This window comes from Ochotona princeps, chromosome 18 (genome assembly GCF_030435755.1).
Source record: "Ochotona princeps isolate mOchPri1 chromosome 18, mOchPri1.hap1, whole genome shotgun sequence".
NCBI classification, from domain to species: Eukaryota; Metazoa; Chordata; class Mammalia; order Lagomorpha; family Ochotonidae; genus Ochotona; species Ochotona princeps.
In genome coordinates this window covers 24,772,994-24,791,253 of record NC_080849.1, presented here as the reverse complement: position 1 = coordinate 24,791,253, position 18,260 = coordinate 24,772,994, and the positions used below count along the sequence as shown (strand labels likewise).

Sequence of the window (18,260 nt, the reverse complement as noted above, 5' to 3'; positions counted from 1 at the left end):
AACAAAAACTTCCTGCCTGAGTGTCAGCAATTTAATATTCCTAAAGATGAATTTATTTCACAGTAAATTTCAATGTGTTCTTAAAAGTACACCCACATAATATTTTGGTTAATCACTGATAATTGGTAATTTTACTTAGGATTTTTATGTTACAAAATTTTTGCTATTTCCTTTTCAAAGTTTCTTCTTGCTTCCTAACAATGACTATATTCTAACATGAATTTTTAAATGTGTATCTATACACTGATATTGGGGAAAAAAATTTCTGATGAATGTCCAAGTGAGTAAAAGAAAACAGAAAGAAGTGTGTGAGACATGTTCTGAAGCTTTTGAGTAACTGTAATTTATTGAAAATTAATTTATACTTACTTTATTTCCTTGCAATATTCATGAAACATTTTCCCTGGCCCTGAATGTAGGGTCTTGACTAGTCAACAGAGGAAGAACAGTATGTGTATACACGGGTGTTGTCATGTTTTGAATTTATGCCTTCTCTCAATTTGATATAGACCAGATTTCATTGTAAAGTTGGTAAATTGTTTTGATAGAATCTTGGCTCTCTTATTTCAAGTGGGAAGAATTTTCAAGTAATTCTGACAACAGCTGAACAGGAGAAAACCTATTTGATGAACAGTTTCCAGAAAGGTGACTGTTTCTGTTCAGAAAGTATGCTTGTTTTCCCTAATCATAGCAAACAAAATGCAGCCCCAGATCCCAGGATTGCAAGCATTTCATGAAGTTTAGGTTTGATATGTGTTTTCCCTCTGTGTCTCTGATTCATTGAAGTAATCACATGTGCTATGTCTATTCATCCTCTAAGGAGTAATTGTTTTCCCCACATTTATAGGCTGTGTTTTAATGTATTCAGAAACACTCGTGGGGAAAGAGGCTGTTGATATGGCCTCCTACTTTGGGAGACATTGCTTTTTTTAATATATAATAACATCATAGGAAATAGTTTTAAATGGCTTGAGAAATGATCATTTTCAACATGAATAGAATATACAAAAATTAAGAATATCAGTGCTTCTCGGTCTGAGATTACTATAATAAATGTGTTAAAGTATCTTTAATTGATTGTGCTATTTCAGTTTGAACATTTTGAATTTCCTTTTTCATTTCTTCCATTTCCAGTGATTTAAACAGGATTTTTGCTGCAGCTAAATCCTTAGGGGCCTATAGTTGTGCAGCCAATCCTTTTAAAATGAATAGTGTCAACCTTTTAGGCCACAGAAGGGAGTTATAGTCTCCAATCTGTGAAATGTTGGGCATCAGAATCTATAAATCGTTCCAGTTTTTTATTTTTATAGCCATTCCAGAGTGTTGAAATTGAAAGTAAACTTTGGATGCTTTGACATGTGTTCTATAACTTTTAAGACCTTTCAAGGTAATAAAGGTTATTTACTCCACAAAATGAAATTGCTGGGAAACAGAAACCCACTGATGTCATTTTACGATGAGTGCCTAGACAATTTTGTCTGCATTTCTACTCTAAGGTGACAGCCTTTAATGTAATACCTTAGAGAGCTTTGTAGAATCTAGTTTATTGGTGTGAACAGAGAACTCAGTAGTGATTGAAATCTAGATCTTCTAGTCTTGATCTGCGCTTGCGTTTCATTTTAGGCAATAGCCCTGCCATTTTTATTTTAGAGTGGACTTTTCCCTAGCAGTAGAACTTCGACTTGAGTGATTTTGAGAGAGGTTGATACTTGACCCTTACGGGCATGAACATACAGCTTCAATCACAGGAAATAATAGTGGACATCGTGTGTGTTAGTGATCCTGGAGACCGGATGGGCTGCGGTGTCTGGGTCTGTCCCAGGCGGAAGCCCAAAGCCTTGTACTGTGTCTGGGCCTTCCTAGTGAGCGATGCATCCCAGTAGTTGGGGGTCTTCTGCTGCTTTTGAAGGCGCATTAACAAGAAGGATTTCAGGCAGAGCAGCCAGCACTCGTGCTGGCCCTCTGATACAGGATGCTGATGACACAGGTTGTAGTTTAACTCGGTATGCTGCAGTGTCAGCCCCCTGTATGTCTGTTTGTAAATGAGTTTGCTGCATAAGTGTGCAAGAAAATAAACAATATATGGTGAGATAGCAGACAATCAGGAATTTTAATGAAGGGTAGATTGGGCTTAAGTAAGCTTTGAGCCACTATTTTGATAACATGCCTTTAAAAGAAACACTCTAACTAGAGTACCGTGATTAGGAAGTAAGAGTTTAGTTCTAAGCAAGAGTCTTGAGATATGCTAGTGAGTCGATCTATTGGAATTTTCACTTTTGAAACGGTTCTGATACAGTCTATTATTCCCACTTAGTTATCTTCCCCGCTTTTTTTTTTTTTTTGCAAATGGTGAATTAACCTGTTTTAAGGGAAAAGTTTTAAATAATGTAAAAATAAATGTTTTATTTTACATTGTAAGTGATTTGAACATATGTTTAAGGTATGTTATAGTGGAATGCGAAGATCAGGATACTCAGCAGAGAGATCCGAAGACCCATGAGATGTATTTGAATGTGATGAGGAGATTCAGCCAGGCGCTGCTGAAGGTAACCATCTGATGTGGGGAGTGACACGCTGCTGTGCTTGAGCAGGTCTGGGTGCTCCTGTTATGCTGCATCCTTTGAACTAAGAATAGATTTTACCTTTTTAAATAGCTAACAGCAAACCACAGGAATAGGTTTTTTGAAAAGTATTCTGAACATAAAGTGTCAGTATTCATACATTTCACATTGTCTGTGAATGCTTTAAGTTTATAAAAGAGAATCACATGGCTAGCAGTGCCTAAGGAGCTTGCTCTGATTCTTCATAGAGAGCTTCTCTCTGATTTAATGAAAGAAGGCTGAAAAAGAAAATATGGAGATTTGATCTTTATTTCCCTTTTTATTTTCTTGTCAACACTTAGACAACACTTTCACTAAACTGGCAGTGATTCCTTCTAAAGTTTTAAGAGATCCATGCACCCTGGCGGGGCTTCCTGTATTGCCACATCTTAGCTACTCTTACTCTGTGACTTCACTACAGAAATAACTTACTTCATAGCATCTTGTATCTGCTGCTTAATTTTCACTGGCTAACATTTTAGATTGAAACTTGTTAAGCACTTTAACACTAAGCTTTTATATACAGAGAGCTCAGAGTTACTGAGTGTCTCAAATTAATGGTCAAAAAAGCCCTTGGTTCTCTCTTCCAATTTGGAATCTCTAACTTCTGGCCTGTGGTGTCCTGTGTAGACATTCAGTCCCTCTGTGCTTGCTTTGCCTCATCTTTGAGATGAGAGTGATAAAATTGCCCAGTTGCCTTCACTAGGGAAACAGGATATGTTAGACACTGTGATACATTTAATGGAGTGGCAACCAATACGTAAGACTTTAGAGTCTTTTTAGCTTGCATTTGATTTCTAGGCAAAGTCCCGATTATTAGTTGGATTTGAAATTGAGTAGCAAGGATTTGAACTTGTGTTTCTTCAGGCAGTAGCCTAACCTATTCCCACACAGTGCTGGCCGGCATTTCTGCCCTTTTCATGTCTAGCCAATTTCTGAAGACATCATAGATCTTCAGATGCTTTTCAAACTAGTGAGTGCAAGCATTTTAGAGAAAGGACTCCTTCTAGTCATGCGGTTACATGTGGGGCAGGGATGCTATTATAGATACCCTGATGGTTGCTGAAACAGATTCAAGTGGTGTAGAAGATTGCAGGTTTCTCATTAGCTTGGAATCAAGATAATGGGTCTTTTTTAAACCTCACTTTGTATTAGAACTGTTTTTCTTTGCTTTGACTCTCCTCAGGGTGACAAGTCAGTCAGAGTCATGCGTTCTTTGCTTGCTGCACAGCAGACATTTGTAGATCGGTTGGTTCATTTAATGAAAGCAGTGCAACGTGAAAGTGGAAATCGCAAGAAGAAGGTAAGACTATAAGTTTACTTTCTGTTTAGGACCAATAGTGGCTTATCATAATAAAATAGTGAGTTTTGACTATTGCCACTTTGGGTTGATATATGAACTTCTCTTAGTGTACTTACAGTGTTAGGAGTAATCCTTAAAATTACTGATTATGCAGAATTCTGTTCTGTGAACTTACATGTAGTACTATATTTAATAATCGTAACAGCCTTGCATGATTTAGGTACTGTATTAGTCCAGTTACGAGGAAAAGAAGGCATAGAGAAGTGAAATGATGTAGGCAGTAGGAATTTGTAGCTGTTTAAAAGGCCAAAAGGAAGAGACAGCAAGAGCTTTTCTGCTGGTTAATTCCCTGATTTCGCCAAACAGCTGAGGTTCAGCCAGGCTAATGCTGGGTGCTGCTAGAACCCAGTCCAGATCTCCTACTCTTGCGTGGGTCACAGGGTTCCAGGTGAAAAGTGGGCAGCCGACCAGCACTCCTCCCACTGGTTTAGGTGAGGGACAAGAGTGTGATGGGCAGAGCCGGGGAGAGATGCGATACTCATTGGTTCCAATAGAGGTCGGGGCTCAGAAGAGAACCAACCCAGGGGTTAAAACCATCAGCTGATCGGAGTGATGGACGGTGGCGGGCACTGTGCTTACTAGTAGTACATGTAGGAGCCTGGACTGGGAATGCCTCAAAGTTTTTTTTAGGGGGATTCCCCTGAACAAAATGGAGGAATCAAAGCATTAATCAAAAAAAGATGGAAAAGGGAGTAGATCAATCAACCACCTCAGCTTTATGCTTGCAGCGGAAAACTGGACAAGGGGAAACCCTAAGACGGACTATGTCAATCAGTGGACTCTGCAACAGCCTCATCATACCTGGACTGTTGCTGATGATATGTTGGTGCTTCTAATTGATCGAGGTGACGCTCTGCTGGCTCTGCCTACAAACCTGAGAGGGCCTCCCTAAGAGGCGGTTGAACTTGAACTGGACAAGTGGGATGCTGGACTCTGTATGGTGTAAACTTTTAATTAGGGAATCTCAACGGAACTTGAGCTGTGGTTATGCATCAAGGTGAAGGAATTCATGATGGGGGAAGGGTTTGGGGTGAAGGGGGGGAATCCCAGTACCTATGAAATTGTGTCATGTAATGCAATGTAATTAATGAATAAATGAATATTTAAAAAAAAAAAAAAAAAAAAAAAAAAAAGAAAAGTGGGCAGCCAGGATTCAAATGGGTATCCAGCGATGCTCACACTGCGGATGGAGGCTTAGGCTTCTATGCCACAGTGCTGGCCTCCCAAGTGATTTCTTAACTACTCTGTTTAAAACACTCAGCCAGGTGCTTGGGAGTGCTCTAAGTCTATATTTTATCTGCAGGACTTTTCTGATTCTCATTTTAGAGTCCTAGCTTATCAAAGTATAGTATATTTGGTGTGGAGCAGACCTCTAAAGGTCATTTAGAAGACACTGAGAGGAAGGAGGTTCAGCGTGACTTGCGAGCGGTTGCCTTGCAGGTTGTTGCATTGCTTATGTCTGTTCCCATGGCTGCTGAGCTCATCCTCCTGCATCTGTGAGATAGAACAGACGCACACTGCTCTTCATGTAGCATGTTCCCTGACTCATAGACTAAGGAAGAATATCTTTCTTGGTAACTTTTGCTGTTATTCTCCAGGCTTTTCAGAGGAAACTTGAAAGGGGTGGGGAGGGGGAGAACTTAACAGGTTCAGAGATCAAGCAAGTGATGAATTCAAAAATCTGCCAACAAAGATAGGAACAAGGACTAATGTTCACCTGGTTAGAGGGTGGAAGAGTTTTAGAGGAAGCATCTTGTAAATTGTTAACCTTTTTGTTGGTTGTGGTGGACAGTAATCCAGTGAAATAAATCTGTTGATACCCTTTTCCACCAGCAGAGGGAGTTTCTGTTCTTTTGCAATGTGGAGTGGGTTTTAATAATAAGCTTCTGGCTACAGTTCAGTTTCAGCATTCTGGATGCTGACAGATAGCTCCCAGAGAAAATCTTACCAGTTAGCCTAAGTCAGACAATCCCAGATACCACTGTATTTCACAGAGTGAAAGTGGAATCAAAAGCTAAGTATTTTGAGGCAAAAAAATTTTTTTGAAATTCATGTATATTATTAAAAAGACATTAATAAGGCTCAAGAATTGTGCAACCATTTGGGAGTGAATCAGCAGATGAATAATCTCTCTTTATAACTGTGCCTTTCAGAAGTAAAATACTAAATAAATAATAAATACTTTTTAAAAACTCCCTTAAGGGTATGTGGCTAAAGTATATATGAAACATAAATAAATTTTGTGTATAAACTTTGATCCTACTCCTAAGAGGCTTAGCACACATATGCAAATATTTCAAAATTTAAAAAAACGTGAGCTCTGAAATATTTCTTGTTGCAGGCAGTTTCCATAGAGGTTCTCGGGTTGTACTGATTCAGAATTACACACAGCGCTTCCCAAGCCCGTATGACTGAGAGAGATACACACGGAGCGTGGAGGTGCAGCAGTTTGGGATACCTTACCAAGCCCTGAGTTCATGAGGCAGATAAATGTTGGCCTCTAGGAAAATTCTTTTGGAAGTTTTCAGTATAGACATTGGAGTTCTAATAAAAAAAGCACTTCCATAAGTATTTTTTTAAATAATTAAGCTTTTCATTTTTAATGATGTAAGGCATCTGTTTTTTGGTGTGGGATATTACGAAGGCAATATGACTCATTTGCTTGTTCTACGCACAAAAAAAAAAATATTGCGTGCCCACTCAGTGCTTAATGCTTCTGTAAGCCCTGGAGCACTATAACCATCCCTTCTCAGTGAAGGTTACATTCTTGTTGGAGAAGAGAAAGCACATAATTTAAGTAAAATACAGAGGATGCTAGGTAGCATTGTGAGCTGTGGAGGAGAAGCAGGGGGTGAAGAGGGTGCGGAGGGCAAGTAGTATGGCAGTTTAGTTCTCAGGTACGCGACTGGTGAAGGCCGCACTGAGGACAGAGATCAGAGGGAATTGCAAAATTTCTGAAAAATTGGTGAGTATCATTAAAAATCTATAGATTTCAAAATACCTTGAACAAAAATATTCTCAGAATTCACCATGAATTTTTTGAAATACCTGCCTAAGTGGAATGTGTCCTTGTGGACCATTTTATAGACTTGGATTGGAGACATTGTGGAGGCTGTTGGGTGGTCTGGGCAGGGAGCAGTGTGACCAGGCTGTCATCTAGCAGCAGCACTCTGGGCACTTGTGATGAGGTTACCGGGAGCAGAGGTTGAAGGTTAGAGTGATCAGGCAGGCACTGGTAGTAAGCAAGTTAGGTTGTAGGCACTAGAACCCTAGGGCTTGTAGTGATCTAAGGTATGATAGTGGCTGGATTTCTCACCCTCTTATTAATTACTTGTGAGCCTTTTCTTTTATAGTAGATCAACTAGCAGTTTGTTAAGAGAATAATCTGAAACTCAAATTAGTTGATATTATTTCACATCAATATATCTTCTTCATGGTAGCGTTACAATTGAAGTGCTTTATGTCACTGAAATTGACAAGTTCTGTTTTTCCCTGCTAACAAAAAGAATGCAAGACGCAGGCCCGGTGCCGTGGCCTAGCAGCTAAAAGTCCTCACCTTGAACGCACCGGGCTCCCATATGGGCGCCGGTTCTAATCCCAGCAGCCCTGCTTCCCAACTAGCTCCCTGCTTGTGGCCTGGGAAAGCAGTCAAGGACGGCCCAAAGCGTTGGGACCCTGCACCTGCATGGGAGACCCTGAAGAACTCCTGGTTCCTGGCTTCAGATCTGTGCAGCTCCAACCATTGCAGCCACTTGGGGAGTCAATCATCGGATAGAAGATCTTCCTCTCTGTCTCTCCTCCTCTCTGTATATCTGACTTTGTAATAAAAAAAAAAAATAAATCTTTAAAAAAAAGGAATGCAAGACTCTGCAACATTATAAAGAAACATTGTGGCATTGAAATTGAGTGAAGACCTTCCTCTAAATATTATAGATTTTGAAAAATGACAAAGATGTTTCGCAGGATCTGAGATTCCCGATTACTGTTGACTTGATTCCACACAGTATGTGTAGCCCGTGAGGGAAATGAATGATGATGATAGCTTAGGAAAAGTTTGATCACACGGACTTCGTGTAAGAGAAGGTAGGGTTCACCTACCAAGTGAGTTTAGCTTTCTTCTTCAACTCAAAATTATACCAGAGCAATAAAAAATTCTTGCTTAGTACTTGGTATGTAAGATTATGCTTCAATGAAGTTATAATTTTTTTCCATTTCTTCACAGACCCTAGGGAGGCAGAAATTGATAAATTCAACTTGAATATCTTCCTTATTCTTACTTTGTTGCGGTACATCAAATGTGTTGTGTGTCCTTCCTGTGAAAGTCTGGGTTTCATAGTTAAGGATTTTTTTGAAGCATGTTGCTGCTATTGTTAACTGAGTTATTTATGTATGCTTATATGCCTGTCTTATTTTCACATTCTCTCTTGGGTTAGTGTTCATATGCTTTGAGGATGCTTCGAAAGTATTATAAAGTTAATATCAGTTCTTATATGCTTACTACAGTTTTTAAAAGCTTTTTTCCCTTGCATTCTAATGTAATGATCCGTTCTGTTTTGTTTTGCCAGAATGAGCGACTCCAGGCATTGCTCGGAGATAATGAGAAGATGAATCTGTCAGATGTGGAACCTATCCCTTTGCCTTTAGAACCGCAAGTCAAAATTAGAGGAATTATTCCAGAGACAGCTACATTATTTAAGGTAATTTTGGTGGAACTTTAATATGTAAAATTGTATCCTAGTTTTTTTAAGACCAGAATGCAGACACCATCTTAGAGAATGATTACTTTTTCATAATTCTCTCTTTTTTTAATTTGTTTGTTTATTTGAAAAGGGGTAAAGGGCAGAAACAGTGAGCTTACCCACACGGCTGTAATGCCATAGGACCTGGCTGAACCAGGAGCCAGGAGCTTCAGCTGATAGGAGCCCGGCTACTTGGAACACCTCATAATCTTGGTCTTCTTTTGTTTCCACTTCATTTATTTACTGAAATAGTTTTATACATCTGAGTTTAGAAATATTTAATTCTTTCAGTAAATTGTTAATGAGAGGCTCTGTGAAAACCAATTTTTAAAAGCTAAAGTGTAAAACTGACAGGTAAGTTTCATAATGAAGATGGGTAGATGAGAATATTTATAAGCTTTGTTTTCCCCCCAAAATACCTGGATGTGGTATCTTTCCTTTGGTTGCATTTGATACAATTTCTTTTCAAAGATCAAAAGCAATAGAGTCTCTTTCTTCTTCTGCCATCCCACACAGAGAATCGCATACTGATCTCAGTATGACAATTGATGTGTGATTCCGTGTGAGTCTGCCCTTATTTTCTTTTTATTGAGGGGGTAGGGATTTGGGTGGGGTGCAAAATGGGGCCACTAAGATTCATTCATTTATTTATTTGAGAGAAGTAGAAACAGGCAAAGAGATCTTTTCATCTGCTGATCCAAATGGTTGCAACAACCAGAGCTGAGCTAATATGGAAGCATGAGCTTCTTCCAGGTCTCCCATGTAGGTGCAGGGGCTCAAAGACTTGGTCCATTTTCCACAGCTGTTTCAGGCACATTAGCTGGGAGCTAGACTGCAAATGAAACAGCTGGGTTAGAACCTGTGTCCATATGGGATGCCACATTTTAGGCAATGGCTTTCCATGCTGTTCCAAAATCTTGGCTCATGGCTTTGGCCAGGCCGTGTCCCAGCTGTGGCAGTGAATGAACAGATGAAAGAGTTCTTTCTCTCTGCTCTTTCTTTTCTCTGTGACTCTCCATTTCATATAAATAAATGTTAAAAAAAAATCTGATGTAGAGGTTTCATGTAATTAAGGGAAGAGTGTAGGTAACAGCGAGTTATTCCAGAATTTAAAGATTAAAATATTTACGTCTTCCTTTATCCTATAAATATTTCGATTCTTGGACCCACAAGCTTCCTGAAATAATTGTATTAGAGGCAGGTTTCTGCATGTTTTACCTGGTATATTTTTGTGTTTCATAGCTTCACCTTATTAACTCCAGTGTATTTCTCATTTAACAATGGTGCTAAGTTGAAAATGTCTGCTGTGCACCAGGCGTGATATAAGACCTTTGATACATCTAGATTGAGATTGCTTTGACAGCTCTGCAAAGGACATTCTATCATTACTTTACAGATGAGGAAACAAGTTAGAAGAATATGAACAGCGCCAGCCTACTAGTTTTTGGCTTAGCTTGGATTCATATAAGTGACTGTTTCCAGAACTTATGCTTTTACCACCATATAACAGTGAAAGGAATTGCTAGTTCATTGTTCTCTACAAAATATCCTTATACACTGACACCGTAGTGCTTTAATATTTTAATTTATAATCTGCAGCATTTCCTTCTGTGGATAGTAAATTTTCAATGCATTAATTTGCATACAAATTTTAAAATAATATTTTTGTTTTCCAGAGTGCCCTGATGCCTGCACAGTTGTTCTTTAAGACAGAGGACGGAGGCAAATACCCAGTTATATTTAAGCATGGAGATGACTTACGCCAGGATCAACTTATTCTTCAGATCATCTCACTTATGGACAAGGTAAAGATAACGTTATCTTGGATGCATCACACGTAAGCTTTTCATGACAAGTGCCGTTTGCGGAGACAGTAGTACTTACCACAATCTTCACTGAATTTTGAACAAACAGTCAGTTTTGCAATACTTTACTTTGACTCTTGTGATGGATATGGCATTGTGCATTGTGGACCTACTTTTGGTTGACCTGCTTCTGGGAATTTATCCAAATCAAATGAAAAGGCATATTTGAGGCAGTTTAGTTTACATATGACTGGGTAGAGAATACTACTCAGACATAAAAAAGAATTAAAAAAATATATCTTGCCTTTTGTAGCTAAATGGATTCAGTCAGTGAAATAAGCCAGTCTCCAAAGGAAAATATCTTTTTCCTAATCTGTTAACTGACACAGAGAGTGTAGAGCCATGTGTTGTGTAGGTCTGAGAGTGGCACTCTGCACAGCCTTTGCTGATAGTCCCGAGAGCTGGGGGGCCCTTTGACGTCTTACTTTGCAGCGATTTTCCCCTTGTTCTTTCTACCTGCTTTTTATTGATATTATTACCTATTAAACATGAAGAATAATAATTATGAAATTTAAAAATAATTATGAAATTTAAAAATCTGTTGTTTAGACAATCAAATTCTCTGTCAAATGTAACAACTTCTAATAATTTGTTAGATCTTTATTGTTCTATCCCCATACCTGCTATTGGCTTTAAATGAAACTTTTTTGCTCTCATTTGTTTTTTTTGTTATTTCTAATATGGTCTGTATACACAAAGGCCTGCATAAATCAAAGGAAAAAAAACCCTCATTTTTATTAGAAATTTCTGTAAGATATTTAGAACAGATTAAAAAAAAACTTGTTATGCCATAATGTAAACACTTAGTCAATTTATTTTTAACAGAGCCAAGTAATTTAATTGAATTTAATCTAGGTTTGCTTCCTAATCACTGCTGTATTTGGCCATATAAGTTTTTCTTGATGATCTTTCTATATGCCTAATGCATTGTACCTTTTCATCAAAAGCTATTACGGAAAGAAAATTTGGATTTGAAATTGACACCATATAAGGTACTAGCCACTAGCACAAAGCATGGTAAGTTGTGTTTTGTTTTGTTTTTAATCTTTTTTCCCACATTAATCTGTTTGGTTTTGTTTTAATCAAGATTTTTTTTTTCATTCCATTGAGTGTACTTTTCCTGCTTAACTGAGACTTTTTAAACCTTTCTGTGGCGTGCCAACGGCCAGTTAGGTGAACTGACTTCTCCCTGCCTCATTTCTGTGCTTCATCTGCCTTGCTTCTTCCTTCTCTTTCTTCTCTTGGCCCATTCCTTCCTCCCTCCCGCCTCTTTCTGATGTCGTAAAACAATGTAGTTGGAGTAAAAATGAACACTTTGACGATGTATGTTTAGATACTGGAAGTAATTGCAGTTCATGCACTGTGGCGCCTGAAGGTTTTCTGCTGGGCTCTGCTGATCATTCACCAAATGATGATGTCAGCTGGTTGTTTTTTTTTTTAGGTTTTAGAGATTTTTCAAAAGCTTCCTGGAAAGTATATATGATGACAGAACTATACATAACACTACGCTAGAGGAAGCATAATTACTTAAAGGTTCTTTCTCTTGTAAACGTTTTGAAGTACTTGTCTGTGTATGTCTATGTACATATGATACATGTCAAGCCTCTAAATCTGGTTCTGCTTGACTAACTTCCGTAAGTTGAAGATTCCCTAGGAATGTCTGCATGAAGCTTAGTAAAAAACTTCACAGTCCTGTTCCTCTTAAATCTTCATATTTGTAGTTGCTTTGGTGAAACAAACAACCATTTCATGCTTTGATTACTCTTTTAATTTTGCTCTCAAAACAAACAAACACACACACACACACACACACACACTCTCTCTCTCTCTCTCTCTCTCTCTAAAAGCAAAGCTATTTAACTCCCTAAATGCCCAGCATCCTTGTAGCTGGACCAGGTTGAACCCAGGTGTGGGAACTAGTCACTTGAGCCATCACCATTGCCTCCTGGAGTCTGTGTTCACAGAGCAGAGCTACCATTGAACCCAGGCAAGTTTTATCAAGAAATTGCTAGACTGGGTGTCTGCCTCTGTGTATAATTTTGTTTAAGGGTGAGCATGTTTTCATGCTGTGAAGTTGTTTGCTAACTTCTTTTGCTCTTGAGACAGACTATGCGATGTGACAATGTTTCATAGATCTTTTTCTTTCACATTTTCAGCTACTAATTTGATTATCCTTGGAAATATCTCAAATACCAGATCTTTTCTAAGTTAGTGTAACATACAAAGGTCTCTCTCTCTCCCTCTTCAGACCTCCTTGCATTTGCAGTATTTGTCCCAATAAACTGTGGGCTTTAATGCCTGGAAATAGAGTCAGGCATCTATTTTTATCTACTTATCAGAATTCTTACTGCATAGGAAGAAAACAAATACCTCTTAAGTTAATTAAGGTAGTCTCTTCTGTATTTGTGATTTCAGAATGAGAATTTTTTTACTCTGAAGGAATATGAAATTTCCTAATTTGAATGTGCCTTGTTATAATGCAGGCCAGGATGATTATATGTGATCCTGAAATGTTGTTTGCTTCATATATATATATATATGATTTGTGTTATTTTTATCTGAAAGGTGGAGTAATAGAGAGAGGGTGGCTGAGGGGAGGGAGATCCTCTCTCTCCCTAAATGCCTGCAGTGGTTAGAGCTGAGCCAATCTGAAGCCAGGAGCAAGAGCCTCCGCATGGTATCCTGCATAGGCAACAGGTACCGAAGGACTGGAGCCACCCTGCTCTGCTCTCCCAGGCCATCAGAAAGAGCTAGATCAGAAGGGGAGCAGCTGGGCCCGGCGGCGTGGCCTAGCGGCTAAAGTCCTCGCCTTGAATGCCCCGGGATCCCATATGGGCGCTGGTTCTAATCCCAGCAGCTCCACTTCCCATCCAGCTCCCTGCTTGTGGCCTGGGAAAGCAGTGGAAGACGGCCCAATACATTGGGACACTGCACCCGCGTGGGAGACCCGGAAGAGGTTCCTGGTTCCCTGCTTCGGATCGGCGCGCATCGGCCCGTTGTGGCTCACTTGGGGAGTGAATCATCGGACGGAAGATCTTCCTCTCTGTCTCTCCTCCTCTGTGTATATCTGACTTTGTAATAAATAAATAAATCTTTAAAAAAAAAAAAAAAGAAGGGGAGCAGCTGAGACTCGAACACGTGTCCACGTGGCATATCGGACACCGTGGCGCTGGCTCCCTTTATATGTTTTATATTTTGTGTTCATGCTTTCAGATTTGCCAGACGTCCTTTTTCCCATTAATGTTCTTGTGGTTACTGTGACCTGCTTTGGAAATGTGTTGGTTTCATATCATTTCCAGGGCATACTAGGAGAGCGGGTAGAAAATGAAGGCCAGTGGACATAAATATACTTTTAGGTTTAGGTGAATCTATTTCCAATTTCAAATTTTGTAGTGTGGTTTTCGGCTGGGAATACTTTTAATTGGCATATGTAATGAAATCATAGAAGGGAAAAATATATGATGCAATAATTAAGAAGCCTACTGTGTACTTCTAGTGTATCGATTGCTAAAAATTAGTAAAAAGTACAGTAAGTTAGCTTAATTGAAAAAAAAATCACTTCCTTATGATTGCCATGGCATAGATGCCAGAGTAAACATAGGTTCCATAGACATTTTAAAAGTTGCTCTTATATGAAGTGTGTCCATTTAACATAAAGGTTTTCGCTGTCTGGCCAGTCACTATGCTTACTGCTGTGCGTACGTTTCTGTGTTAGGCTTCATGCAGTTTATCCAGTCAGTTCCTGTTGCTGAAGTTCTTGATACAGAAGGCAGTATTCAGGTATGGCTTTAATTTTAATGACTTTTGCAACTCAAGAATATTTCCATTAAGAGAACTGAGCCTTTGTAAGGCATATACTGAGATACAAACCAAAGCCTCCTATGTCCTCATTCTTATGTTTCCTTGTGTCGGTAGTAGATACTGTGGACAGGTGTGCATGTTAGAGCGTGTCTGAGTCCCTTCCCAGTGTGTGCTGCAGAGGCGAGGAGCTGCTCTGTGCCTGAGCACAGTGCTGCAGGGAGGTCTTCCTGTGCTTCTGCGGCCCTGTGTTCCTGCCCCCCCTGCCCCCGCTGCGGGAGGGCGCATGCGCAACGAGCTTCCTCAGGAGATGTAAGCTGCCAGGCCAATATGGTGATCAATTCCGATTTTCCATGCCCATTCTTTTGCATATCATTTCAGTGTAACTGGCCTTAGTTTTGATGCAATTAAATGTAGCGTCTGTGAGTCCTTCCAACAGATAAAACTTTTGGGTGGCCTTCGTTTCTCTTTTCAAGCTAGTTTTTATAGCTGTGAAATTTAGACGTCGTTCTGAAGAAGGCCTGTAATGCGTATAAAGCCCTTACCTAGGTTCTGGTTGAAGTCATTGCTTCATAATATCATTTCTGTTGTTTTTAAAAGAAGACAATGATAATAAGCGTTCTTTGCCCCATGTCTGACCTGAGACTCAGCTGTGTCACGGGGTGTTGTTATCTTCAGTGTTACTGGATTATTAAAGTTGCTTTTCTCTCATGTTTCTTGTTGCTGTACTTCATTACCTAAGCGTGGTATTGTTAAACTTCTAACTCTTGCTATCTCATTGTGATTCCATTTAACTATTACTCTATAAGGTCAAACACGTAAGAATATATGGATAGGCTGTTTGTTTCTTCTGAAGTGATTGTATCTTTGCCCATGTTCGCATTGGTTGCTTGTAGTTTCCTTATTGATTTTTTTATTTAACATATTTTATTATTATACCTCAAATACCAAAAATGATAGAAGCAACATACAAAGTAAAATTATAAAGCAGCTTAACACATAAATAAAGATAGAAAGATTCTTGACAAAATGTTGTTATTGTTATGTCCTTATTGATTTGCAGGAGCTCTTTATTTACATTCTAAATTATTCTATTTCAAACATACAAGTTGCTCAAAAATTTAAAAGTTTAGTAGTGTATGACTTTACACTTTGAAATAACATACTGTGTTTTTCTCTAACTTTCAAATGTGAAGGAATAGATCCAGTCGGAAATCTGAAAATTGAAAAACACTGCATATTATATATATTATTTTCCTCAATGTTTTCATGCTTTGTCCAGTGTGCTATATTTGTTTTACTCTTAGAAGCTTTAAACTAGACACTTCCAAAGCATATAATTTGTTTGAGTTGTGTATTAAATTGTATTCTATTAATCATATAATATATTTTCAGAACTTTTTCAGGAAACATGCCCCAAGTGAGAACGGGCCGAACGGCATCAGTGCTGAGGTCATGGACACTTACGTTAAGAGCTGCGGTGAGTTCTCCAGGTTACTTCCGGTGATTGATTGGAATGAGAAGGCAGGCTCTCCTGTACTGCTACATTTATCTACGTTTGTAAGGTGTTAAGGTTTAAGTCCTCCATTAGCAAAAAGAGTAAAATATATTGTTGATAAAGTCATTAATTCTTTGAGGTTAGGGGGTACCATGGCATTCATCTTCACTTTCTAATCACTTAATTATTTTGTGATTGCAAGTTACCTAGATTAAAGATTTAAAAATACATGTCTGCGTGATCTATACTATTTTGTACCCATCTTATAAATGCTTTATTTATGTTACATCGTGTTCATGCATGTGATTACACAAGCAAACCATGGTGCAGGGAGCAAAATAGGACTTTGTAGAAATTTGACACTTATATTTAAATATCTAAACTTGCACGTTGTTTTATGGTTTCGGAGGTGCTTTCTCATAAGGAGTTCTTTCCTATGCACAATAGTTTTTGTTCTTCAACAGTGCTGTGATAAAACAGTCATGGATATCAGAGACTTCAAGACTACACTGGGCTACTCCTGTTTCTCGCTTGGTTTCTCTTTCTTATACGTTGTCTTGTCTGCTTCCCTGCCTCTCTTCCTCCACTTCAGTTATACAGAGAGAGGAGAGACAGAGAAGAAAGATCTTCCTTCGGCTGATTGACTTCCCAAGTGAGCACAATGGCTGGAGCTGAGCCAATCCAAAGCCAGGAGCCAGGAGCTCTTCTGGATCTCCCACACGGGTGCAGGGTTCCAAAGCTTTGGGCCATCCTCAATTGCTCTCCCAGGCCACAAGCAGGCAGCTGGATAGGAAGCACGGCCGCTGGGATTAGAACTGGTGCCCACATGGGATCCTGGTGCGAGCAAGACAAGGACTTTAACCGCTATGCTATCGCGCTGGACCCATGCAAAATATTTGCTAATGACCTGAGCTTGGAAGCTGCCCCTTTATTCTGTCACCTTCTGTTAGTCACAGAAGTCATAGAACATAAATGGATTTGAGGGCACAGGATGTAGTGAAACTGCTACATGAAAAAAATGTGTGACTTCTTTAATTCAGCACACCTAGTTCTCAAGAATTACAAGTAATTCTGAGTTACTTTGCATGCCCTAAAATAATTTTTACATAACTTTCTGTGCACACCTTGTACATATTCACTGCTCATTTGGAGAAATTGTCAAAATTGTGCATAATAGATCCATACTTAATATCACAGCATGGTCTGTTTTATATAATGGCCTATTTTTCCACAAAAGCTAATGAAAATGTGACTGGCATTTTTCATGTGGATGAAATAGCAGCTTAAATTATGACACCAGTTGGACAGTTAAATTGAAATTAGATCTCGCACCTCTCTTTCCTACATTACACGCATGCTCAGCCACCGAGAACTGTGAAGGTGGCTGGATTTCTCTGTGTGTTGAACACCTCTTGTTCGATGTGAGCGGTCTGTTGTGTTCTGGTGAGCTTGGAATGGTCCCAGTGAAACTAGAGGAAGATAGCTACTATTTGAAGTTTATATTAGATTCAGCTGAATATAATAAAAGTTTTTTTGAACAAGAATTTGAGTGTTGTAGATTATCGTGAAAATCTGTGTGTTACTTTATCCACTAGGTTTTCACGCCGGGCCCTGAACAAACTTTTAAGTCCTGCGTTTTCTCTTCTCATCTGTTGAAATAACATGGGTTATGGGATAAGGGATGAGTAGCAGTTGACTTTGTTGTGTATATTTCCGTACGTAATTTTTTCAGTGTTGTCTTCAATGTATATCAAGTTTGAAATGAGAAATGAAGTGTTTATATTAAAGTTCCCGACAGACTTCATTTCTGATATAAGCGACTTTTAACACTGAACACAATCTTTTTGCTTCTGTTGCAAGTATTGATTCCTGTTAGTTTCAAATTACAGTTTTCCCAGAATTGTCCGGGAAGATTACACACATAAAAAGTTGGATGAGAAATCAAGAATAACAGCTAGCCTCTTCAGTAGCACAGAGCTGTTTCTGCATCTTGTGCCGTGTGTCATGTGGTTCGCACATGGTTTTCATGTGTGACATGGTTCGCGTGTGGTTTTCATGCTTATGTTTCTTTTCTCATTGCAGCTGGCTATTGTGTGATTACGTATATCCTTGGCGTTGGAGACAGGCACTTGGATAACCTGCTGCTGACGAAGACAGGTACCAATGCACTTGACCATCTAATGAGTTTTAACTGTTGTCTAACACTTAATAGCAAGAAAAAATATAAACAGTCCCTCTCACTGGTACTACACAGAGGAACATGTAGGAATATTCACTTCAGTGGTAATCCTACAGATAATCATTAATCGTTTTATAGTTCAAACTCTGCTTTTTCGGTGAAAAGCTCATAACCTATGCAAGAAAGCCAGTCCTGAAACTCTACACCTCTGCTTAGAG

The 18,260-nt window shown here is 39.0% G+C and overlaps 1 protein-coding gene across 2 annotated transcripts in view; it reads left to right on the top strand.

Moving 5' to 3' along the window:
* The window catches only part of PIK3C3 (phosphatidylinositol 3-kinase catalytic subunit type 3), a 90,001-nt gene that overhangs the window by 47,267 nt on the left and 24,474 nt on the right, over positions 1–18,260 (top strand). For both annotated transcript variants that reach the window (XM_004579690.3, XM_058676789.1), the window contains exons 14-21: positions 2,441–2,546; positions 3,787–3,903; positions 8,529–8,660; positions 10,379–10,507; positions 11,515–11,584; positions 14,283–14,347; positions 15,761–15,845; positions 17,946–18,020. In XM_004579690.3, coding sequence (XP_004579747.2) covers positions 2,441–2,546; positions 3,787–3,903; positions 8,529–8,660; positions 10,379–10,507; positions 11,515–11,584; positions 14,283–14,347; positions 15,761–15,845; positions 17,946–18,020 — 779 coding nt within the window. The remainder of the gene's footprint in view (positions 1–2,440; positions 2,547–3,786; positions 3,904–8,528; positions 8,661–10,378; positions 10,508–11,514; positions 11,585–14,282; positions 14,348–15,760; positions 15,846–17,945; positions 18,021–18,260) is intronic.